Genomic DNA, 25887 nt, shown 5'->3' on the forward strand with positions numbered 1-25887 from the left:
TTTTTTTGACAAGACATGGTGCTAGACAACCTGTGTGGCTGTTCAGGTGTTCAGGCAATGAGCAGAGCCCATCTGTAAGCCTGTAGAGATAGGAGAACGATGTCTATGATCTGATAAACCTCTTGGTGGGTATACGACAAACCTCCATGCATACACACAGTATTTTCCAGTACCCAGCTGAAGTGGAAGTAGTTGGTGAGAACAGCCCATACCTGATGGAACCACAGCTGCTGTACAGGCCTGAAGCTCATGGAGGATGGGTGTCTGCGTCTGCAGTGAGCCCAAAGCACTGGTGCCAGCTGGGTTGCTCCAGTTTGGTTGTTCCTTGGCCTTTATTTGCTGGGCTGGCCATTCTTGCTGCTTGTACTTCCCTGCTACAGGGGAGGACTGCAATGGGGTGGGGGTAAAGAACAAGGCTGCACCATGGGGGTGCGTATTATTTCCAGCCCATGTTGCTATAATCAAGCCCCAAAATGCTGGAGGCTGGAGATTGCCTCTACAAAATAGCCTAATTGCTAAAAAATATAGGCATTGCTTTCCTTCGTTTGCTTAGATAAAATCGTGTAAGTCAAATCAGAACCAGAAGGATGCAGAAAAGATGATAGACAAAATATCATCTCAGAACAATATAACTGCCCTACTCATTTTGTGATGGAGAGTCAAAATGCTCTGGTGGCTGTTCTGTGCTGACTCAGCAGGGGCAGTTCCCTAGATGTTAAATAAGTTATACCTGCATTTCAGCTGGCACATCAACAGTTGCCCCACTCTTGATGTGAAATGGTAACCTCCACAGGCAGTTTAGCATTTTAGGTCATAGTAGACTTGGTCTTTGGTAGGAGAAATGGCAGTCTGTTTTGTTGCTGTGGTTAGACCTCTGGTTTCTTTTCAAGCTGGGTGTATCTGTGTCCTATGGGATTTCCAGCTCCAGCTGTGCATGGCTTTCCCCTGAAGTGTGACACTAGCAAGACCTGTCATGGATTGCCACTGTGCATCTTTGCTAAGGCAGCAAATGTGAGTGAGACGATGCATACAAGCAGCCCCATGGGCATCACCACCTCTTTCGTTTAATGTCTGCTTTTAGTGGAAATAATGGTGGGTGAAAGTGTGATTTCACATTATGCTTAACCCAATCTAACTACCCAAAGAAGTACACTTAACCCAGTCTGACTACTCAAAGAAGACGTCACCCTGTTTATTGCCTCTTGCACTGGACTGAATGTCTGTCTGGCTTCAGCTTGCTGTTGCAATACCCACCCAAAATCCTTGTGTTGTGTTGTCAGGGCAGCAAACTGGTGGGAGTACCTGGCTGGGAAGATGAAAGAAGGAAACTAACTCCATTCTGGCTGCAGGCCCAGCTGAACAGCATTAGGTGTCAAGTGGAAGTGCTTGCCTGGACTGGCAGATAAAACCTGTGGTAGCCTCAAAGCTACCAAAGGGAGAAAAAAAGCAACCCCCAACATTAGGGGTTGGGTTGCTGGTGAAAGGGATAAAGGATGTTAGTCTGGCATTGAGATTAGGGTTCCCCCTGTTAGTACCTAGCTGGCTAAATCATCCTGCCAGCCATCATGGCTGTTTAATTAAAGGTAAGCTTCTTGATAGGTGTCTTGCAGGCTGTGTTCAGTTTTAGCATGAAAAAAGATGGGTATTAAGAAAGATTCAGGTTAAAAAATAAATAAATGAGAGATGCTGCAGCTCAGAGATCTTTATGAAAGGCAGTAGCTTCAACTGAAATTGTCTCTCAGCTGGAGCTCTCCCTGGTTTGATTATTTACTATCTATAGCAAAATATTTCCTCTTTTCAGGAAAAGCCCTGTGACTTAATAGGACTATGGATTTATGTGCTTTGTGTGTCTGTTTTAGCCTTATTTCATTGACCATCCATAAAATGGTGCTTAACTAATGGCATATCAAATTTAATAGGAAGAATAACTAGCACAGTGGTGCTTGCATTGTTAGGTGCATCAAAATACATTAACTGGGGTTTTAGCCAGGCATTTGGCAAGATGCTTTTACAGGATTGTGTAAAGGTTAAATGAGTATGTGTACTTATGTAAGTAAAGGGAAGGGTGCTTTGGTTCCTTAGAAGCCTCTTAATTGAAAGACTGGTGATCAATGCACTGATGCCTGGACAGATCCTTAAACTCACAGCTGTATTTAGCAAGTGGGAGCGTCCCCTTCCCATGCAAGCAATAGAGCTGCCTGAGGATGATGCACATCACCTGTACAGTGCTGGATGCCGACATCATTGCCTCTTGGCAATGTTACATTAGAAATGACTGTAACACCCTGGCCCCTGGATCTTCTAATTTGCAGTCTTTCTTTCTTGCAGGTGAACGGAAAAGGGTCATTATGGTGTGTTGACCCAGAATATAAACCTAATCTCGTCCAAGCACTGAAAAAGCAGCCTTTTCCCTCAGCGCTTGCATTTTACACGCCACCGGCATCACCACCGAGGTAGGTGAATTTTCTCCTCTGAGTAAGGTGTGTGGTTATGATACACAGGAAATGCCCATGGAGATGGTGGTGTGGTGTTACCAGCTGCCACCCAAGAGAAGAATTTGAGTGGGGCTTAGGTGAGACTGGCTAGAAGAGCTGAGGAGATGTAATGAGCTCAGGCTTCCCAGATCTGGGATTTGTGTCCAAGTCACCTTCGTAACTGTGGGAGAGTTTAAGAGAAGGAGGTCAGGGCTGTGGTGGGTGCTCTGCTGGTGATCCCGTATCTCTGGAGGGTAGGCTGTTGCAGGAACGGGAGCAAAATCCTCCTTCAAACATAGTTCACCAGGACTGATCTAGGGTGCCTGGTGCTGCTAGCTTAGAAGGCAGTGTGGGTCTTTCTCCTTTAAGTCACTCATCTGGATATAAAATGTATATATTATATGCTGTTGTAAAAAACAACTTTTCCACAATCTGAAGTGCTTAGAGAGGTTGATCTGAGAAAGGTGTGTTTTTCTTGGAGGCTGTTAAAAGCATTCTGGAGCAGGGATGGGAAGAACAACATTTACCATAAACATGCTTGGAAGTGGAGCCTGCAAGACTTCCTCACCCGACACATTTTATGATTAGGCAATAGGTTCTGGAGAATTTGAAGTGAACATTCTCAGTAGAGGAAGAGGAACTGCAGCTGGGTCAGCCTATGGGGTGGGATGGGAAGGAAGAGGAGAAGGACAGAAAGCAGAGAGGAATGCACTGCTGATGGTGAGCTCAGTTCTTAGGTAGGCATGTGGCCAGTTTATCTAGTTTAGCAAAGAATTTGGGTGAGATAAGAGATAATTACAGTCTCTGAACATTGCCCTATGCCTTAACCTTACTGCAAGGAGTTTCCTTAACAAACAGGAGGACCCAGGATTACTGAAGCAGGATGTAAAACTGATAACATTGAGCAGAGATTTATAAGGGTCCAACAGGTCACTGACCCCGGGAGCTGGCACCCCAGTGTAACCCTTATCTGTCTGGCAGTAGCTGAGGATTTGTGTGGCATGGGCTTTTCCAGTTGGGCTTGTAACCTCCAAGATGAAACAGTGGTCTCTGACCTTCCAGCCATCTTGAGCTGTAAAAGGCTCATGTTGGGCTTGAAAGAGCCAAGCAGAAGTATCCTGTTTTCAGTGGGAATGAGAACATTACTAAAATAACCCTGAAATGCTTAAGCATTAAGAAATAGTGAAATTGGAAGGTAAGAGATGGCTGGTGGTTGTGTAAGGCTTTCTATGGGAACAAAGATTATTGAAACTACTGTGATTGGACTCCAGATGATAATGCTTTTACAGGCTTTAATGTTTCTCTGGTAGGGTATGAACTTCTGGTTTTTGGTACAACCTGAGTGAAGGTTTTGGTCCTTGAAAGCTTTGTTAACACTGTGTCCATGTTAACATGGTAAAAACTTTGAGATTTAAAGAATAATACAGGTGGGAAGGGACCTCTGGAATGCTGTCTGTTCAGACAGAGGAGCAGAGGATCAGGACAGACAGCCTATGACAGGGTAGGTCATTCAGAGCCTCAGCCTCTCCAAGATTAGTCCAATGATACAAGCACTGAAGTTATGATTTACCTTGCTTGTAGAAATGCAGCATGCTGAGATTAGGGGTAGGGAAGGAGGGATGTTACCCAAATGCTGAAGTACTTACAATATCAGGACTTCAATATGAAGCTGTAGTTTCCGGTACCTTTTTTTCCCCTTCACTGAAGGACTAGTCCCACTTGCCAACTATTACAATTGCAAGGAAATCCTGGTCCTAATGAAGCCAGATGGCAAAATTCCCACTGCAGTGCTTTTATTTACAAGGACAACAAAGTAAACCCAGCATTTTAAGATACTAAACTTCTCCCTAATGAAAGCTGGTTTACTTGCCTTTAATAATAATAATCAAACCATTTATATGACTTTCAGGAAAGCAGGTTTATCTTTTTCCCTTCCACATTCAAAAATCCTTGGATTAGATTTAAATTCTGGACTAATATTGGGGGGGGCCTCAAGGGGCTGCCTTGTGTGTGAAAAGAGAAAGGAAGGCCAGAGTTGCAGCTGGAGAGAGGCTGGAAGGACTGTCCAAATTCATCTACAGGCTGATGCTAGAATTTGACTGTGTCTTGTTGTGGGAGGGCTACATGTAGTGTTCATAATTGCTTTACAGTGTGTTTGGAGGCTATGCCTATCATTCAGCAGGATTATAGAGTAAAATGAAGGGTGTTACTTTGAGCAGAAGCCTTCCAAAACTGGAATCTGTCTGGTTACACTGAAATGTGTACGATCACAGGTGACTGGCTTCACTGATGCGTTTTATTTCCACACACCTTGTTCAACAAGTCAATGCAAGGCCCCCATGTTCTGTTTCTAGTACTACATGTATTATATCCTTTGGCTCTGGGGACAGGCAGGGTCCTCATCTTCCTAATACCTTATGCATGTGCATAGCTTGCCTTAATACTAAGCATTAATTTGCTCTAAGAAAGTGCTGTGTGAATATGATTCTTGGAGGATCTGAGATCAGAAAAAGGGATGAAGATGTTTAGCATCTCTTTGTACAATCTACCTGCAGGCTGCAAAGCCAGCCACGGTGGGGTGTGCCCATTGCTTTCCTTGTGGCTTCTATTATTATTATTATTATTATTATTATTATTATTATTATTATTATTATTATTTCCCCCATTTGGGGATCTGTTCCCTTTGCACTCCTTCAAGAAAATGCAAGTTTTGCATACTCACGTTCAGCTGCCCTGGTTCTTTTACCCTTTGGTTGCCACACTGGGAGATGCTTAAATGCGACTCTCCTGTTCAGTAGCTTTGATTACCAGTGCCAGGCAGGCTGCTGTGCTGCCAGAGCTCCTTCCATAGTTCAGATGATGTATTCCAAGCCACTTTGCTTCATTTCTTTTCCTGCTGCACTATGCCAGCCTTTGGAGCTGTTACTGAGTTTGGATAACATGATGTCAGGTTGGGCATCCCTCCTTAACAGCTGTGTGGAGTAGCTGATCTCAGGGCTGTTGAGATGTGTGCAGCCACAGCAGCAGCCAGCAACCAGTGAAAAATATTTTATTCAAAATTCAGCTTAAAGAATGAAGATTTTAGTTAAATAAATGTATTTTAGAAAAATTAAATCACCACTTGGGTTTTAATTAACGATCTAGAGAAGTTAAAGAAGTGTGAAGCATTTTGCAGCTTTGTGATTTTTTGGGTGAGATTTGTGGCTGTGCCTTATTTTGGAAAATAGAGCTGCCTAAAAATGATAAATATGAAAGGTGAACACACCTTAATGGTAGACATCACCCCATTAATTCCCATGAGGTTGCTGTTACAGGTTGGGCTTGAAAATTCTGCCCATTACCCTTTGAATTCTCCCAGCAATGCTGTAAAAGATGCACACTGCTGTGTTTCAAGAGGTGTTACGAGTTGTGTACTATTTCTGTTGTATTTGTTTCTAAATGTTTGTTACTGTATTTATAATGAACTGAATAATTAGGACTGGGTGTGCAGCAGAAAACCATGTGAAAGTTTTAACTTGACCTTTATGCTGTAATGTATTAAGTGGTACTTTGCCAGCTGCAAAGCTGATCTCATAACACAACAAAACAGACAGCATCACCAAAGCAGCCCAGCTTCAGATAACTTAAAGATGAGCAGATATCTTGTTTTGAAGGGGTTTTTTTTTGCTTTCCTCAGCTTTTGGCATGACACTACCTTTTGTTTTTTGTTAATCTCCCACTACCATTTCAAAGAGAGATGGACACAACTGGTCCTTAACTATTCTGTTGCTCCTGGGCTCTAAGCATCACTGCATAAGCTAATGTCTTGTTCACATGGAGGTTTTACTGAGTAAAAATCACTGCTTAAAATCCAGTCTTGAGGCAGGTATTTAACTCTGTCGAAGTTAGTATCTCTTGCCCACCAGACTTTTGTTTAGCGTGTGTGGTTGGAGGTGTTTTCCAAATGCTGCCTATGGCTTACAGTGCTCCATAAACCATCAACCAATGTGTCAGTCCATCCACTAAGGGGAACAGAAATTGCTTGCCCACCAAACTGTGGTGATTGGGTTGGTTTTGTGTTTACCTCTCTATGATCATATTATTGTGACTACTGTACTTTGTAGAAATCATTTGGCTAATCAGGACTCGGCTTTGACCTGTTGCGTTTCTCTTCAGTAGGTCAGTGTCCCCTCACTACCTAACTTCAGTCCTTCAGCAGAATCACGGCCGATCTCTCAAAGGTAAACATTTCATTTTCATTTGCTTTGCTCCCCTGCCTTTAGTCACAAGTGTGTGCTGAAGCCCAGCTCATATTGTGTATAGACCTGCTCTGAAGGGTCTGCAGTTTATGATGCAGTAGAATGCATACTTCTTGTATTAGCCACTTGTATGTTAGGTTTAAATCCCTCAGATGAATTTCAACATGTAGTAGGAGCTGCCTTATTCTGCCAGCAAGGTATTTAGCAGGCCCATCGCTCCCAAATACAACCTGCTTAAAGAATGAATATTTCAGTAGAAAACAAATCCGAAAGCTACACATCTCTGCACTAGTTCTATTGGTTTCCAGGAACAAAAAGCAGCAACTTTTAATGTATGAAACTGGTGGGATGTGGCCACAGAATAGTCCCTTAAAATTGTTTGTTTGATACAAGTGAGTGGGAGAGCATGGGAATAATGAGTATACTTCAGATGGGTATTTCACAGCTGTGTGGTCCTTTTCATTCCCTTGCGAAGAGATGGGCACAAGCTGGTGTCGTTGCCAGTGTAATTAGGCAGGAAGACCTGAGTTCTGGGTATTAACCCAGACAATAGAATAGCCTCATGTTGTCTGTTTAGTTGAAGATGTCACCTTAAAATTTGTAAAATGTTCATTTTAACTCTTGGGAGAGAAGAACAGGATGGGTTTAACATGTATATACTCCAAATACATGTCTTGATACTGTAGGCTGCATGCAGTAATGCCCCTCAACCAAGTTTGTAACCCTTTGTGTTTCCTGTATTAGTAATGAAGTAGGTGCAGAAGAAACCAAGTCATGTTCACATCCAAAAGCTTGTATATAATATAAATGTTAGTTTAACCGTCGTCACCAAAAGTTGGTGGAGAAAGATTGGATCTGACCGAGTCATGCTCAGTATTTACTATGGATGAGTAATCTCTTCTAGCCATGGCAGGAACTCTGGCAGGTTTTAATGAGCATTAGCATCAAGAAGAACTTGGCCATAGTTCTGGCCTAGGGGTTTCTACTTTTGCTTTTCATGGGGAAAAACAGCCAGCCAGATTCAGATTTAAAAACCAATAAGTGAATTTAAGAGAAATCTGGTTTTCATTGGCAGTCAAATGTAAATGGAAGCAGCAACAGCTCTTGAACGGAGATGGTTACTTCGTTTTCCCATATGTACCTTTAAGAAAGATTTATTTTAAGACATTTTAGTGGGCTTTGGTACCAGGAGGTACTATGCTAGTCAGCATGCTGGGAATCACAGCATTTCTTTTGAAGAAGCCTGTTCAGCCCAGGTCTTGTACCTCACTACTAAAGCTTAATACATTGAAAGCTTGTCCTTGTCAAAAATAATACTAAGGTTTTTTTAAAGTGCTGTGAATTGTGCTCAGTTTTTAAAGGGCTGATTCCAAGAACAAGTGAGCATAAGTTAATTTATCATAGAGGAGTATTGTTAAAGCCCTTTCAAAGGGTTAATGAAAGGCCCCTGATGAAGAAGGACTTGAGCAGCGCAGCAGACATCCAGCGCTCTGCTTTTGCTAGCACAGTAAGCTAGCAAGGTTGTTTTTAGTTTTTGGCCTCAGTCCAAAACCATTGGTTAGGCAACAAAACCAAGTATTTTTAGAGCCCAAGCAGCTGCCTGGTCCACAGATGATAATTCCCATGCATCCAGACAGAAGTTTTATGGTGGTACCCAGGTGGCAAGGAAGCAACCCTGGCTGGCTGGCTTCTGTAGAGCTGCTAGGTCTGGGATTCCCGTTGATTAGAATCACAGAATCATACAATTCCAGGTTGGAAGGGACTTCAAGGAACATCTGGTCCAACCTTTCTAGGCAAAGCATGACATAGACCAGATGTTCCAGCACCCTGTCCAGCCAAATCTGAGAAGTGTCCAAGGTTGGGAAATTCACCACTTCCCTGGGGAGACCATTGCAATGGCTGTGAAAAACTTTCCTCTTGCATTCAATTGGAATCTCCCCAGGAGTAACTTGTGCCCATTCCCCCTGGTCTTTTCTACGTGACTCCTTGTAAAAAGGGAATCTCCATCTTCTTTGTAGCCACCCTTTAAATACTGGCACATGGTGGTGAGAGCTGCCCTGAGCCTTCTCTTGTACAGGCTGGCCTCTCAGCCTGTCCTCGCATGGCTTTCCAGTCCTCTCGTCATCCTTGTGGCCTTTCTCTGGACACTTTCTAGTCTGTCTACATCTTTTTATGTGGTATAGCAGGGACCAAAGCTCACCAGCATTCCAGGTGTGGCCTTACAAGCACTGAGCAGAATGGGATAATGACTTGTTAGGGAATAGAAGAAATTCCCCTCCTCTTAACAATTTTGCTGGTGTGTCCTCTGACAGGTTTGGAGATCGCCAGTCTGATGCTAACTATTCCAATTTGCTACCCTGCAGGTGCCAAAATAATGACATATATCTGCTCTCATTTAGCTTCTTCAGCTGGGTGAACCTGTTCAGCATCTCCCTGGCTTCAGAGGCAAGCCATTAATGTTCCTGGGGTCACACAGGGCTGCTGCTGTGCAAATGAAAGAATTCCTTGGAATAAAGTGGTTCCTCAGCCCTTCTGCTGGGGAGACATAAGTTTGGGAAATACTGCTCTGTTGAGGAGAACACTCAGAAATGCAGCTAAAGCACATTAATAGTGATGCAGAGTACTGCTGAGGAGTCACTGTAGAAGTGTCTTTCCTTGTTCTAAGGGGATACTAAGATGCAGCAATGTTCTCTGCAGGTAGTAATTCTGTGTTACATTAATGCCTCTGATTGCTTGTCATTTTAACAAGGTGGTACTTATATACCAACATCAGATGTGAAAACCAAATGTCTGTGATAGCAAGTAAGGAATAGGAATATTTCACTTCCTGGTTATGGTAGTGGTGGAGGAAAGTAACTCTTCATGCTTGTTTTTTAATCTCTTTTTGTCAGCTGGATACATATGACTTGGAAATTCAGGGGCTCTATTGCCAGAAACAGTATTGACACAACAGGAAAAAACCCAGCCTTGTGAGTGCAATGGGACAGACCTTAAAGTATGCTGGTTTTAAAATGAGAGATAGTGAAACAAGGGAGAAATACGTACTTATGTACACCTTGCACATGATGTTTTGCTCTGAGACACCAAGGCTCTTGTGAGAGCTCACTGTCTCATTGCTCCCCTTTTTCCTGGTTAGTGTACCATATGTATTTCTCCTGGAGGGACACAGACCTGCTCAAGCAAGTCCAGAGGAGCCCACAGAGATGTTCTAGGGCTGGAGCACATCTGCTCTGCTTCCAGTGCCTAAAGGGACCGAAAAGAAACCTGGAGAGGGGCTTTTGACAAGGGCCTGTAGGGACAGGACAAGGGGGAATGACTTTAACCTGACAGAGGGGAGATTGAGATGAGACATTAGGAAGAAATTCTTCCCTGTGGGGGTGCTGAGGCCCTGGCACAGGGTGCCCAGAGAAGCTGTGGCTGCCCCATCCCTGGCAGTGTTCAAGGACAGGTTGGACAGGGTTTGGAGCAGCCTGGTTGTATGGAAGGTGTCCCTGCCCATGGCAGGGATTGGAACTGGATGAGCTTTAAGGTCCTTTCCAACCTGAACCAGTCTGGGATTCTGTGATCCATAGCTGGATATCAGGGAAGGAATACCTTGGATTTCCTCTTTTTTTAAAGTGTATGATTGTGTCCTGAAATGAGAGAGAAAGGTGTGCTTGTTTCTTTTCCTCTTCATCTGATTCTAGTTAGAAATGTCACTCTGTCATAATATCCTTAAGGCACCCTTTTTGAGATGTAAGCAATCTGGGTGGCAAAGGATGGCGTTCCTCAGCAACGCTTGTTACCATAGCTAAAAGTGCTGCAGTTCACCTAAACCTTTTGAAGTGCCTATGTATTATTTAGATCCCCGTGCTTTCTAGATGTAGTTCAGTGCCCCCTTTCCTCCTTGTCTTCTTGATTTCTTCCATCTGACTTGTTAGTGTGCAAATTACTGCCGGGGGAGAGAGGTGTGCTGAATTAGTGCTGCATTAACGGGCACATTCGTTCTCAGCCTTGCGTATTCACATAACCAGGGTAAGAAGCTGCTGAGATGCTTTTCTGTGCCATATGCGTAATCTTTCTCTCTCAATTGGTACCAACAAAAAGCCACTTGTTGGTAAGTATAGCAACAGCATCATCATAGGAATGCCTAATTAATGATTCTTGGCTTCAGCTTTGGGAAGTGCAGTGTGAGAATTCAGCATTTGAGTATCATAGATAAGATGTGAGGCTGTTCTATAATGGTATTGCACTGTATGAGTGTCATGCTCTGTGTGAATTCATACATTCTCCCAGCCCTGACCTTTATTATAGGCCAGTATATATAGCTATATATTCCTTATATGTTCTAGGGCCCTCATTTTGTCAGGCTTACCAAAGATCTAATGTTTTGTTGCTTCTCTTTTACAGAATCTGATATTGACGCTGCTACTGCAATGATGCTGTTAAATACTTCCATCCAACAAGGGATGTTGGACTGTAAGCATAAGCTATTTTACTTTGCTTTTATTTTATACCCAGAAGCTAAATGTTGCAGGAAACAAGTATGGTCTATTTGAGAAGCAATTCTGGGTTGATTATTCTTATTAGAGCTTTACAGAACCACCTTCTCTTACCCCCACATTTAATCTTGGGGTTTGTTTTTCAGCAAAGTTCTTCCCCTGCCCTCTTTGTGCTGGATGGGAAGCACAGTTTCTTACTTAACTTCTCTGTTTCTCCAGCTCTTAGTTGTAATTAGCTGAAGACCATTGTCCTTCATGGATAACAGTAACTGAGCACAAGATATTATGACTCTTAAATGCTCACATTCAGTTTACTTTGCAGCCAGCCAGAGTGTGCTCATAGCAGCCTACCAATATCTGAAGGGGGCCTTCAAGGGTGCTGGAGAGGGGCTCTTCATCAGGGACTGTAGTGACAGGACAAGGGGAATGGGATCAAACTTAAACAGGGGAGATTTAGGTTAGATATAAGGCAGAAATTCCTCCCTGTGAGGGTGCTGAGGCCCTGGCACAGGGTGCCCAGAGAAGCTGTGGCTGCCCCATCCCTGGCAGTGTTCAAAGCCAGGTTGGATGGGGCCTGGAGCAACCTGGTCTAGTGGAAGGTGTCTCTGCCCATGGCAGGGGGTTGGAACTGGATGAGCTCTAAGGTCCCTTGGAACCCAAACTATTCTATGATTTTGCAGGTGATCTCAGTGGAGTATTTGCTTACTGACAAATCTTGGTTTTGACAGGTGAGAAACCTCAGCCTCTGAAGACACCTAAGAAGAGGAGTTACGGCAGCGCCTTCAATCCTCCCAGTTCCATAAATTTGCAGGGAAATGATTCTGCAGCCACCAATATTGATCCAAAAGAGGATCACAACTACAGTGCCAGCAGCATGGGCTCCCAGCGCTGCGCATCTAGGTCCAGCGTGTCTTCCTTGTCCTCCCTTGACGAGGTGTATGAATTTATCTCCGAGACCAGCCATGATGGAAGTGATGGCAGCGAAGGATTTCACAGTGAAGTGGATACAGACGTTGACTATGAAGATGATCCTCTTGGAGACAGTGGCTATGCATCCCAACCTTGTGTAGATACCTCTGAGGAAAGTCAGCCTAGCAACAAAGCACTCAAGGAGTTATGTCAAGAAATTGATGAAGAGTTGAAAGAAGCAGCAGGGTCTCTGCTCCACCTTGCTGGCATCCAAACGTGCTTGAGTTCCTTAATAAGTACTGCAAAGACCCACTGTCACAAGCAAAGGAAGAAATAGTATGTTTGTCAGTGTTGAATATATACATATATTTTTTTTAATTGTGGCAATACTCTTCTACTTTTACCCTTCACAAGGGAGATCAAAGCCATAAGAGGACTCATTGCTTTTTTATTTTTGGCGCTAACTATAATTTAGCCATTTATTTTTAAATCACTGCCTAAAAAGGAAAGTTATTTAATCTTCTCCAAGTAGAAGAGGTGCATGACTTGTGAAAACCTGCAAGCATACTTCTTAATGATCGCTTTTAGTTGGTTTTACTTTCTTTTCCCCAGAGATATGTTTGTTCAGATGCACATTGTGGATCATATTTACAGCTCTGTTGGCCTCATCCACAGAGGGGAGTTTTACCCTGTCTAAGGGCTCTGACTTCCACATAAAGGATTAAAAAGGAGGAGAAAAAAGAAAGGGGTTTAAAAAAAAGGGGTCCTGGCTTTGGTTGCCTCCTCCCACCCATCCTCTCATCACCCTTCTGAGACAGGTCCTGCTTGGAAGGCTGGTGAAGCAAATCCAAATGGCTGCAATTTTCAGCCCATCTGACACTGGCTGAAAACCTGGAACATTCCAGGAGCTGGAGGCAAAGTACCCCCTGGAAGAGTGAGTAAGGGGTAGTGAGGAGGGTACCACTCACAGTTTTCTTTGTCCTCCTTCCCCCAGATCTGCTGTGTGCAGGTCAGATTCCCTAAAGAAAACAGTTTGGGGTTTGTTTGTTTTTTCCATCTTAAGACAAATCGCCTTTTTGAGGGGGTTGCATGTGTCCTTTTCATGCAGATGCATGCACGCATATGTGCACCTTGGATGTAGCCAACAGTGAAAGCCAAGTTTGATGTTGTCCTTGTGTTACCACCACTGTTGGTAACTATGTAGTAGCGGTATAGTCCAGCAACACCTACCCTTCTGCTCCCTTATATGGATTCATGGGGTGGACAGAAGAAGGACTCCACAGCTGATGGTGACAACATGGACAAGGTGCAGGCTTTAGGTGGCTAAGCAGTGAACAGCTGCTTAAAAGGGAACATTTTACCCCTTATCCAAGACAAAATAGAACAGCTTCCTTTTGGATTGGTAACCCATAAATAACTTTTGGGGGTTTTGCCCTTTCCTCCCTCCTCTATTGTTGTTGTTTCTGTCACATGGGCTGTCCATACCTTTTGTTTCCTGATCACTGTGCCTTGTGCTGTGTGAACCCCATCAGCCTCCTGCCACATACGGGCATCTAATAGGCAAGGTTTCATCCTTTGGATGTGCATTGTCACTCAGGAGGACCTCTCTGTTTTGGGAAGAAATTCCTTCACAATTCATTTTTGCAATAAAAGAATCTCTCTAAGAGTTCCCAGGCATCCTTCAGCCAAAAATGTCTTAGTTGTCTGGTGGACTTTTATCCTCTTTTTCCAATGTTGAGTTTTCTTTGAAGATCAGTGGTGATTGTGTACAGCTTCCTGTAGATGAGGACTTTCGTCTTTCAATTTTCTGTTCAAAATGGGTAAGCAGTTCTGTTGGAGTGGGTTTTAACAGTACTGTGCGTATAAGGATGCCTTAAGTACGTTGCAGAATTGTATACAGCTATCAAGGTCATCTTTCCTGTTCCTGAAAGATGGCACGATGTGCCATCAGTGTTCTTGTTAACAAGTGAAGCTATCACTTGAGTAGGTGTTGGGTAAACTGATTGAAAATCAGGAGCAGAGCCACCTAGGAAACCAGTGTTCCACTGTTCTGGTTGTTGAAAACGGTGCTGGATTCAGCCAACAGCTACCCTTTCCCTAACAGGGTATTTTTCTGGCTATTTGGAGGCCTTTCTTAGACCAGTGTGGTTCTTTTGTGTCTTGGGTTTTGGGTTTTTTCGCCTTATTTGTTAGTCTCTTCATGAATACTGCCATAAACCGCGTACTTCAAACATGAACACAGCCATGCTGCTGAAGATCTGTTGCTCTGAGGGCCTTCCAGGGCCTCTTGAAGACAACAGTGGTGCTCCTACTGACTCAGTGGCTGTTGGATCAAGCCTGAAATATTTGAGGTTCTTTGTGTTTTGGAATTTAAAGCCAATGTTATTTTTTCTTTTGAAAGCACAAACACTAGGGGAAAAAAAGGTGTTGTTTTGGGTTTTTTTTTTCCCCCAATACTTCAGTCTTAAGAATGATCTCTTGAAAGGGAAGAAAAATACTCTGCTGCATTCCTCTTTGTGTGAACACCCGTTAGCCTACAGCTGTGACAGGGCAACATGTGTGCAGATGTGTATGTCTTCTGGGTATCACAAGTGGTGCATTAGCCAATTAGATCTGATACTGGATGTGTTACTGATGGATAGTAGGAGGAAAACTCGCTATTTAAAGGTAAACTAAGTCCCAGTGCAGTTGTTCTTAGGATTTTGAGATGTGAAGGTATGAATGCTTGGTGGAATTGCTTTTTGCTCATGGATTGCCTGGATGGAAAACTGCAAAGGGCAGAGTTTGTGTCTATGTGAAAATAAGGATCCAGCTACACAGAAATACTGTTAGCAGACTGGGATTTTGCTCGGTGCCATGATTTCAGTAGTATGCTGTGGAAGGGGCGTGCTGCCTGGCTCCCACTGAAGGTGGTCACAGCTTTCCTGTAGCTTCCAGTGAAAGCTGGATCAAGGTCCCAGGTACTCTGGAAGTGGTCAGGGTCGGCTCTGTGGTTTGGTTCTGAACTTCTTTTTTGCCTCAGATGAAACTTGAGAAGGCTAATACTAGGAGCGTGGCTGTGCTGGTGTTAACCCTGATGCTGGTGATACTAACTTCAGTGTTTCTGAAGGGATGGGGTTGGGTGCTAACAATGCATTTAATTACCATATGCAACGAGCAATAAAACCGTACTAATCTGAAGTTAGCAATGAAAGCTGCCTCTGTCCTGACAGCTTTCAGCCTGGGAGAACTGGAATTGTGGAAGGGGGGAAGCAATCGCAGCCTTTCCCTGGGGCACAGTGGTGCGGCAGGGCTGCGCTCTTCGTGCTTTGCCATCTTCCCTTTCTCCTCCTGAAGGTGAAGGGAGCTGGTAAGTGTCCCTGACCTTGTTCCACACCTCTGCCTGCACGTTTTGGCAGGCAAAGGCCATCTGCTTGGTTGTGGAGCATCCCTCTTGGTAGTGGGAGAACAGCTACCCTTCCTTTTGCTTCCATACCTAGCATTGGGTTTGGGTTTGTTTGCCACCTCAGTTACAGACCCTGGTGTATATAATATAAATGGAGTATAATTTAAAGTTATTTTGATTGTTGGGTTTGGGTTTTTCTTTTTAGTGACATATGTAAGGTGTTCATGCCAATGGTTGACTCTGATATATTTTGGCAAGCAAAGTATTAACGAACCACATTCAATTCTTTAAATGCAGTGAAGAAGTGTATGAGACTCATATACAGGGGAGGCTGCTCTGTTGAGGATGAATTTGATGTGAATACAATATAAACCTGTATCTGCCTTTCAGATTCCCATACTAAATTACTGCTTTTGCAAAAGTCACATCAAACGTTTTGAAATGCAACTATAAAATGGAAGTTGTACGGTTTGCAACTTTTCATCAGCCTGAAAAGTAAGTACAAGCTCTGGTGAAAGCAAAGTACACTCATCCACGTTAATAATGGTGTAGTCAAAATATTTATTGCAAAGAAAAGGTAGAGTATTTTAAATGTTGCACCTGCCATTATATCTTAAAGCACATTCTTCACACCTAACTGCCAGTGCCATTATCAAGTCTTGTTTTATAAATGTACATTTCCTCAAACTAAAAAGTGCATAATTATAAGTATTATGTTACTGCCATATAGTGATACAAAACATTTTATAATTGCCAAGTCATTGTAACTATTATTTATTTAAGAGTGAATTGTAAGAATGCTTTCTGATCAAAAGAACCAGAGTTGTTTTTAAACTGTTCCTGTTAGCTTGTTTCTAATGTAGCATAAGCAATGTCCTTGGGTTTGTTTAGAATAAATTTGCCAGTATGTGACCAATTCTAACCCTTTTTCCTCCGGTTTAGTCCTTTACCCGTTTTAAAGACGATTTACAGATGTTTAGTTTTTTGTATGCTAATCTCTGTTAATTAAAATGTTTATAAATTTTATTTTTACCAAAGAGATGCAATTCATTATGACAAAATATTGCAGAATAAACTTTGTTTTATAACATTTGTGACTTTTTCTGCCCACATTTTTCATTCTGATGGTCAAAGGGGCTTTTCTAAAATAAACAGCATTGCAAACAGAAAGCGCTGTGTGCTCTCTTTATCTACAGACCCTTGTTCCGAGGGCCCCATCTTCCCATTTAAACCTCATCCATGAGACTGGGCTAGTGTAAAAAGCTAACTGTGCAGTTCATTGTAGGTTAGTTAAGACAGTTGCATGCATGTGGAAGTCACCTGTTAAATACCTTCTCAGTCCACGGCAGGATTTGCTTATAGTCAGGCTCATCTGGGTCATATTTGAAGAGTGTCTTATTAAGGCCAAGATTTTACCCTTTAACCTGGAACTTGATGAGCTAACAGAATGGCAGCAGAGCTTAAAGCCCTGTCCAGCCTGGCCTTGAACGCTTGCACGGTGGGGCAACTTATGGAGAGATGCATGGTATCTTCCCTTAAATCCTTTTACTTTCATTAAGGAAACAAACATAAACTATCCATTTTTATAGGAGACCTTCCACTGCCCGAGAGGCAGAAGTACCAGAGGGGGACACAAAATGGGACATGATGCATCTCTCTTTTAAAAGCAGACATAGGTACACCTATTTTTATTTTTTAACCTAGTAGTATCACTGAGTTAAGTTTCCTCTATAGGATCTGATGGAAATGCATCTGTTCCTTCAGCAATATTTGAAGTGATCCGGTAGATTTTTAACAAAGACTGCCCTTCATCACCATATAAAAACCAATTTAAATCACAAATTACAGAATATATATGCACTATTAATATCTTTGATTTAGTGTTCGTCTTAATATACTGATAAAAGAACAACTGCTCTAATTAGTTTGGACAAAATCACAGCTATGTATCATATGTTAATGATGTCTAATTGTTATTCACTATATTATGCTAAGAGAGCCTGGAGTTCATTGCTAAATTTCCCAAGAGTGTTTTCCTCTGTTACAACTTTGCTGGAAATTACCCTCTGTATGGAGCCACAACTCTCAGAATAAAGCATTAACTGAGGTAATTACCCACTTATACCAGCTGTATTTTAAGGGCATTTGTGGAGGAAATACTTAATAGATAATTTAGAAACAATAGCTGTCTAAATTTGACATAGAACATGGTTATACTTTCATAGATCTTGAGCTTCCAGATACCTGTAAGTGTTCTTAATTTGAATAGTCTGAGTAAGTACACATAGCTGTGAACATCTGGTGTGCTTAGAGGTAATCATGTGTGAATATCAGTCCAGCAGTGTTATTGTCAACTTTCCCAGCTTACTTGGACATAGAAACTCTTCCCTGTTTCTACCCATGGGGGTTGTCCTTGCAGCCCGATCACCTCTGCTCCAATCTTCAGCCTTCAGATCAGCTGGGTATTCTTGTTTTCCCTTTTCTTCCAGAAGGCTCTGCTGAAAGGTACCTGCTCTTACAGTTACACACTATTTATAGCTAACCCAAGATTATTAACTACCCTCTGCCAGTGCTGGTTTAACCAGCTCTTCATTAAATCAGACTGTTTGTTTTCCTACTGCATCAGTACAAAAGCAGTTGTTTCCCTTCTTAAGCTCTTGACTTATTAAACAAACCAAGATTATTTGGTTTTTGTTTGGAAGACATGATCTTCATTCCTCTGTACATCAATTCTCATTTTAATTCACCCTGCTGGCACATGCCTGAGAAGAGCTATAGACACTCTTCTAGAGTGCTGGTGCTTTTTGTAACCTGGTCTTAGTATTTCCCTGACTTGCAGCACCACTCTTGCCTGCTATGTCCATGGCCTTTACCTGGTCACACAGAGTTGACTAATCCTGTTATCAACTAATATGTCCATGCCTTTGTTCTCCTCCATCACTGCCAAATGGTGAGGCTGCAGTTGGCAGAAAAAGTTGCTGGTTCATGACCTGGAACTTGATTTAATGAGATTTGTCTTGATCCTGATTCTTTGTGATCTCTCCTGGTGACTTTCCTGCTCACCAAGAACTCCTTTTAGGCACAGCCCATCCAACTAAAGGAAGAGGACAAGATTTGTCAACCATGCCATGTGTTTCATCAGTGCATGTTGCCATTCAGCTCATTTTGCAGTCATCTACAGGGTGGTTTGGGGTTTTTTGCTTGTTTAAGACAGTGGGAATGGATCAAAGGTGTCTTTGCCTCATGTCTTGGTAGGAGATGCTACATTTGCCATTGTCAAACTTCATTAGAGTCATCAGAATGACTGCCCTCAAACACTTGTCTGTGCTTTTTCACTGTTCAGAGAAGGACATCCAGTGTCTTAAAACCAGGTACGTGTACTGAGCATTATATTTATGCTGGTTGCCATACTCTCTGTTTCCATAGTATCTTGACTTTCCAAGCCCTAATAGGCAGCATACAGGATTGGACTGAATACCTAATTTCTGTACCCATTCCAAAGACACTGCTAGCAGTTAAGCACTTGGGTATCTTCATGTCTAGAAATGCAGGTTGGTCCCTATCAGACCAACCTCGGAACCACCTGATGTGTTGATGTGCTTTGCTGTTGGGCAGAAAAATCTCTGTAGGTGCCTGTATCAACCTTTACACAGCATCACTTTTAAAAATAGATTTTGTGCCTCGGAGGCTTTCTTTGACTTCATTAACTTGGTATTTTGGTTTTCCCAGTTGTTTTAGATGCTAAAATAAACTCAGCAAACTACATTTTCAGTTCTTTTCAGTAAGGGTACATTTTATTCTCTCTCAGAAGCATGTTTTCTGAGCTGCTGGTGGAGGTTTCCATGCTCTGAATACATAGACAGACCTCCACAAATTACAGGCATTTTGATTTGTCTTTTGGCTCTGGGTAATTTGAGAAGATTAAAACCATCAGAACTCATTGGTGTGCTGGGCAAAATGACCTGTTTTGTGCAGCCTACGAGCCCTTCTGTGGGGCAGGTGAGGTGTAGATAGGGCTCAGTGATTTCAACAGAGAAGATGTCTCCTTAAAGCTCCAAGTGGCTACACAATTCTGGGCATTAACTTGAGTGTGATCATGTTCAACGCTACCTTAAAAAACTGATGCTCCCATGCTGCATGATGTCACCTTGACCCAATCATAACCCATTTTCTGTGAGCATAATCTTAACTCCCCAGAGAAGCATCCGCTGAGTGACAGCAGCATCCCATGCAGCCGTTGCTAAGCGACAAGATTCAGCTTTCAGCAGGATCTAATTTTAAAGTATTTAACCCTAGATCTGTCAAGGCTCATTATTTTCAATGTGGTTGTTAATCCCTACTTGTTGGTGTCCAACTTCACAAATACCCTGGTCCTGGTAGTGTTGCTGGTTTATTTATCATAGATAGTGGCTCATAACAAGAAGCATCTCACCTCCTGGTAAGCACCCCAGGTAGATCTTGATACCAGATTTCATTCCAGTGATGGCCTACACACAGAAATATGGGATGCAATTAGAGGTGGAAAACAGTGCATTGTCACTTGGTGAATCTTCCTTTCTTTGCTGGCTCACACAACTGGCGTGCACCTTTCTAAGGAATGCAGGTTTTCAAGTGAATGAAAGCTTACAGATGGGCAGCTGGCAATCACAATTTAGCTTCAATTTTTAGAGATATTATGTGTCCTCTTACTTCTAGCTGAATTTCATCTAGGTTAAGGAGCAAGCCGTCTTACCTAAAATCATTCAAAAAACCTTCTGTCATTTTGAAATGTAAAGGGATTTTAATACTGGAAAATTTCAAGTCTTTTAAATCATTACCTAGATTATTCACCAACCATAAGGAAGTTTTTGGGGTTTTTTTGTTTTGTTTTCTTGGTTTGTTTTGTTGTTGGTGGTTTTTGTTTGTTTTAAATGTAAACATTTTTCTTCATTTTATTTCTGTCTAAAGTGTAGAGGCCTGGATACCTACTCCCATCTTCTAAATGTAATCTCTTCATTATTTACTACACATGTCTTTGTAAGTGCATTGTAAGTGCACTCAAGTTCACTGCTAGCTCCTTAAAGGTATGTGGTATGTGCTATTTCACACAGCTGAAATAAAGCTGCTCTTAGTGGTCAGGATCATAACCAGAAAAAAACCTAACCCACTGAGAACTGCACAACAACCCCCTAAAATGTAGGTAAAAGTAAAACAAAAAACCAAAACCAACAAAGAAAAAAATTAGGTTATCATAGATTTTAAAAAATGCTAATATAGTTCATCCCAGCCTCATAATCCTGCCTAAGGTTCTTCCTCCTCCCATCCATTGTTAGGATTTAAAATGGACACTGCGTTGCTCCTCATGCTGTTTCTCTTTGCCAGTTCATGCTGATCTGCAAAGATAAACCTGTCTTGGTCAAGGCACTTTTTCCAGCAGGCAGCTTGATGGTAGTACTCTCGTGCTGCATTTCCATCCTCCTGAGGCATCCCTCCTTCCAGTGCTTCAAGTTAAAGGCTTGCAATGTACAAATACCTGTATGTCACCTCTTTCCACATGGTGTGTTGTGCCTTGTTCCCGTGCTCTGTCAGTGAGGAACCCTGCCCCACATCTCCTCCATCCTGCTTCTTTTTCCACAACATTCTTTACACCCGAAGGACCTGGCTTTAGTTCATTCCAAAAGCTCAAATTACTTCTGGAGGTGCCATGAACATGAATAGTTCTGATTAAAATGTTTCCTAAACTGCTGGAAAATCTTCCAGATCCCTTTTCTTTCTCTGCTCATGTGTCTGTCTCTGGAGAGTTGAGAAAATGAAGACAAACTCATGCCACATTTGCTGCAGGTAGCTCCTCACATAGGTGAGCTGGGACTTCCATCAGAAGCTGTGTCCACACCTGGTGCATGTGAAAGAGCATCCACTTCTCACTGTATGATCTTCATAACACCCCTTCTCAATTCAGTCTTTTATCTTTCTCTATGTAACAGGACAATATGTCTCTAGGGATTTAATGTACATTGTTTGTATTTTTCTTTCTCCAGCAAACATAGAAGACTGTAGAACCTGAGTGCAGGCAGTCTTAGCTGAGCCAGTGTTTCTCAGCAAGGGCCCCTTCAAGCATGAAAAGCAGGAAATGAGGCTGCAGATGTGTAGACCTTCAACAGAAGATGCCAAAGCTAGGGAAGAGTTTTAATTTTCCTAGAAGAGGGGGAATTCCATATTCAACAAAAGGGAAGTAACAAACTTTTCCAGGTGTTTCCACTGTCTGCTGGTTTATGAAGTATCAGTAAGGATTTGCTGTGAAGATACAGAAGTTGCTGCTGTTGCTCCAAGGCCGGTATGTGTTGTACCCAAGTGGAACATGAGCTGCAAAGTCAACTCTGAATTATCACAGGCAGCTGCCTACTCAGGCTTTTTTCATCTTCTTGTTCTCAGCAATTTCGTTTTACACAAAGGCACCACTCCCCCAGCCACGCACACACCCTATAGATGACTCAAGCTATTTATCCTATGGGCTGGGAAGGGATATGAGAGACAGAGACTTGTTTTCATTTCTATTTTTAAATGCTATGGAAACAGTGAAATTATAATAATGAGGACCATAAATAATTAAGAGAAACTGTTCTGTGAAGTGCACAGTTGTATGGGCATATAGCTTTGGTTGTTTTGTTGGAGTACTTCCCTTTTTTATCAGCACAATCGCAATTTGCAAGAGGTGAAGGTTATGAGCAACAAATGGTTTGTTACAGAGTCACCATGAGAAATAACGAGCGTGTACAGTGAGCACACATCCTGCTGTTCATACTTGCTGTTGCTAAGATAACAGAAACAAAACACCAGTTTAGGGTGTTTGCAGCTTCTGAGGATGTGGTTTATGCATTGCTTGCAATAGTCTGATGACTGAAGATGGCTCCCTTCCCATCATTTATGATTTTTTTGCAGGTCTTAGAAACCTTTTTGTTGTGAATACTTGTAAGCATGTAAGTGATGACAATGAAGTTTATTTTCCCTCAGCACAGAAAACATTCTGAATAACTCAAAGGATCCTCTTTTATTCTCATTTCTCTACCTGCACCTATTCACAGAGTATGTAAGTACAAATTGTTACTAATGGGATAGAGGGGAAGGCTTTGTTTGAGCAGGGAAGGGAGGATAAATGAGCTTGGAAATAGAACATATTGAAACAATCACTGTAATTCTTTAATAAATTATTTTTCTCAAGAAAGTATCAAAACTTCAACACCCATTATAGCAGCTGCTGAGCACAGACATAAAGTGTGGCCTCAGTTCCACTATATATATCCCTTGGTTTGCATTCTCCCCCACAAAAGGCAACAAGACAAGCAAAAATGCTCCGACCCTTGGAAGGGATTTCTTTGCTCAAGATGTCATGCTTTAGCTTGTATTAAGTTCTGCTGCCACAGCGTGCTCTTATATTTGTGTGGATGCATTTGCAGAAGGGTCCTGTGGCAATGACCCCACACTGGCTGGTGTTCCACTCACTTCCATTCTTGCTCTGAACTTCTGATGAGAGGATCAGTCCTTTGCAATTACATACAGAGTCACTGATGAGGAAGCACACGACATCACGCTGCAGCAACGTGCATGGTGCACCTCTCTGGTGCAGTAGCTGGACATCCTTGCTCTCAAGAGAGAGATGTGTATTAAGTGACTGTGAGGAAATGGCACAATTAAGACATTTTTTCCATAGCTGAAAGTCGGGGAGCAGCACTGCAGCTGCAATGACAAATCAGAAGGATGAATCTGAGGATTTCCCAGGAGGAAATAGAAAAGGCAAACCAAACCAAGCCACAGAACTGTTTGTTACCTGTATGTCTGGGGAACTTTGGCTCGAGCTGTTCACCAAACACCACCATGGAAAGGTGATAAATTACCAATTGTATGTTCCTAACATTACAGGGCCTGCAGGATCCATGAGAAAACAGACAGGGCCACTCTGAAATACAAGAGGCTGGCCTGATGCTCCAAATACATTGAAGGAGAGCTGTTCCATTGAACCTAAAAATCCCTCAGTCAGCTCTCAGCCTCACAGCCTTTGAGCAGTAAAAGCGCCATCTTTTCATTCACTTTGCTTGTGTTTTAAGAAATTGGCATTTCCTCCTATGATAAATGCCCTATATAATGCACATTTGGATCTTGCTATTCTGGATGGACGTAGGCAAATGAATTCTGTGTTCCTCCCCCCTGAATGCTCGCTGCCCAGTCAGGAACACCGTTGTTGTCAGTGCAAAAGCAATTCATTCTGCTACAACTAGGCTCTGTAATTCCCCCAGCTCCCTTTCCCAGCTTTCAGCTGTGAAACCTCTCTGCCAGCATTCCCTGCACCAGCCACAACGGGAATATTTTACCAGAAAAGCATTTTTGAACACAGAACTAACCAGGACTGCTGTATTTTGCAAAGTATGTTCAAAGCATTTCAGTCTTAACACATCATGAAAGGCATATCCTGGAAAATGCAAACCTAAAAATACAGGTTTCAAATAAATTGTAAAGGTTTGGGTTTCTTTTGGTTTTTTTTTTTTGGGGGGGGGGGCTTTGTTTTGTTTTGTTTTCATTTTCTAGTATAAATTTAGTGCACTGACATGTGAGGACATAGTATAAGGTGTGCTGCTGTTAACCCTGCTATGATAAATGGCAATTGCAAACTCTATCCACTTCGTTAAGAACTTCGGTAGGGTACACAAAATGGAGTGGAAGGAGTAGTCTATCAGGACCCTAATGTTAAAAACTAGAGCTTCCTTATTTCTTATTCCAGGATTGCTGTTTAAGCTCTTGTGGTCATACGGAATAGCAGTAAGATCATTCGGATGAATAGTGACAATACATGTCTCGCTTTTTCAGCCCTTTTAGACTTCCTAAAAATGTGCAGTCTCTGTTCTTGGCAACCTGGATCAGTGACATGTCCTGCAACACTAAGACTTACTGTGGAGATACAAACATATTTACTAATCTGGCCACCGTTATCTTATTTAGTGCTTGCCAACTCCACTACCATGATAAGCAAAAGAATAGCACACACCATCAAAGCCTCGAGAGTAAGGAAAAGGATCAGCTTCCATCACAGGCACCTACTATCTACTCCTACTTTAGGGAAACAAAGAGAAAAGGAGGCAGGAAAACGATGACTTAGTGTCTCTACCCACTAGTGAGGAAAGGCTATGAAGACAGCATGCTGAAATCAAGTGGAAAAACCTGATACCATGGAAACTGAAAATAATCTGCTGTTACATCTCTATCCTAGACCAGGAAGCCCTTAACCTGCAGATGCTCAGTAAATACTGGTGAGGTATCACCACACTTCTGCCTTGTTATTCTTTCCCTTTTCCAGTCATTTTCAGAAACAAAATCCTACATTGGTTGGATATCTGGTAGGACCAAACACACCTATTACAGTGTCTTCAGATCCTGCTTAACGAGGGGTGATGGTATAGCCACATTTAAATACTTGGCAAATCTGAGGATGAGGAGTAATAAACACAGGAGATACTCAGCACAGCCCAAGCAATGTCTGGAGGATGGCTGAATGCAGAGGCTGAAAGGCACCTCTGAAACAAAGGGGCCGATAGGCTGGAGGCAGCAGAGAAGCCTTCACCCCCCCCGGGAACCACGGGGTGCAGATACCCAAAATGACCCCCACGACTAGTAGTTTCTGCAGCTTATGAGCAGGAATTATCCGTGTTCCCTTCATCGCGATACAACGGCACTGAAGGTTGAGCGCAGTAGGAAGCGCCAAGTGCTGGCACCTACTAATGCCATCCCCGCCATGAGGAATGACTTCACTGCCTTTTGTCTCATTTCTTCCCGTATGGGAAGATGCACATCTGCATTGGTGTTACGTGCGCTGTGTCAGACACCATGCCACATGCTGCAGGCCTCCTTCCCCGCAGGCAGCCAACAGCCCGCACGCTGCCCTTCTCCCCCGGCAGCACGCCCCAAGGTCGCTGGGAAGCCAGCCCCGGAACACCTGTGGTTCGGATGGACCCTCAGCGGCCCGGGGTGGCTGTCCAACCCGCTGCCGCAGGCCCGGGGCTCCCCCTAGCGATGCGACCGGGGGACCGGCACTCTGCCCGGGGAGGGGCCGGCTCCGGGGCACCGCCCGCCTCTGCCCCCATTGCGATCCGCAGGCCCCCCCCCCTTCCCCTTTACCCCAGCGCGGCGGGCGCTGAACGCGCAGCCGATGCTTTTTGAGCAGGGTGGGGCCCCGTAGCCTCGAGGGCGCGCGGCGCCCGGCCGCTGTTACTATGGCAACAGAGGCGGTGGTGACAGCCTCGCCGGTGTCACGTGGCCCCACCCTCCTTCGTGCCGCCATCTTGGAAGTTGCGTCAAGATGGTGGCGCCTGCGGCTTAAGCTCCGCCCTCTCCCCCTCCCCTCCCCGGCGTGCGGGTGCGTGGTGATGTCATCG

The 25887-nt window shown here is 43.2% G+C and overlaps 1 protein-coding gene across 2 annotated transcripts in view; it reads left to right on the top strand.

The window, feature by feature from the left end:
* FOXN2 (forkhead box N2) overlaps nucleotides 1–16576 on the top strand; it is a 31249-nt gene extending 14673 nt beyond the window's left edge. Inside the window, exons 3-6 of one of the 2 annotated variants that reach the window (XM_013129766.3) lie at nucleotides 2329–2453; nucleotides 6630–6694; nucleotides 11102–11170; nucleotides 11922–16576. In XM_013129766.3, coding sequence (XP_012985220.1) covers nucleotides 2329–2453; nucleotides 6630–6694; nucleotides 11102–11170; nucleotides 11922–12439 — 777 coding nt within the window. In that variant the 3' untranslated portion in view covers nucleotides 12440–16576. The remainder of the gene's footprint in view (nucleotides 1–2328; nucleotides 2454–6629; nucleotides 6695–11101; nucleotides 11171–11921) is intronic. The other variant, XM_031051593.2, reaches the window with a different exon arrangement.
* Nucleotides 16577–25887: the final 9311 nt, after the last annotated feature.

This window comes from Melopsittacus undulatus, chromosome 3 (assembly GCF_012275295.1).
Source record: "Melopsittacus undulatus isolate bMelUnd1 chromosome 3, bMelUnd1.mat.Z, whole genome shotgun sequence".
Classification (NCBI taxonomy): domain Eukaryota; kingdom Metazoa; phylum Chordata; class Aves; order Psittaciformes; family Psittaculidae; genus Melopsittacus; species Melopsittacus undulatus.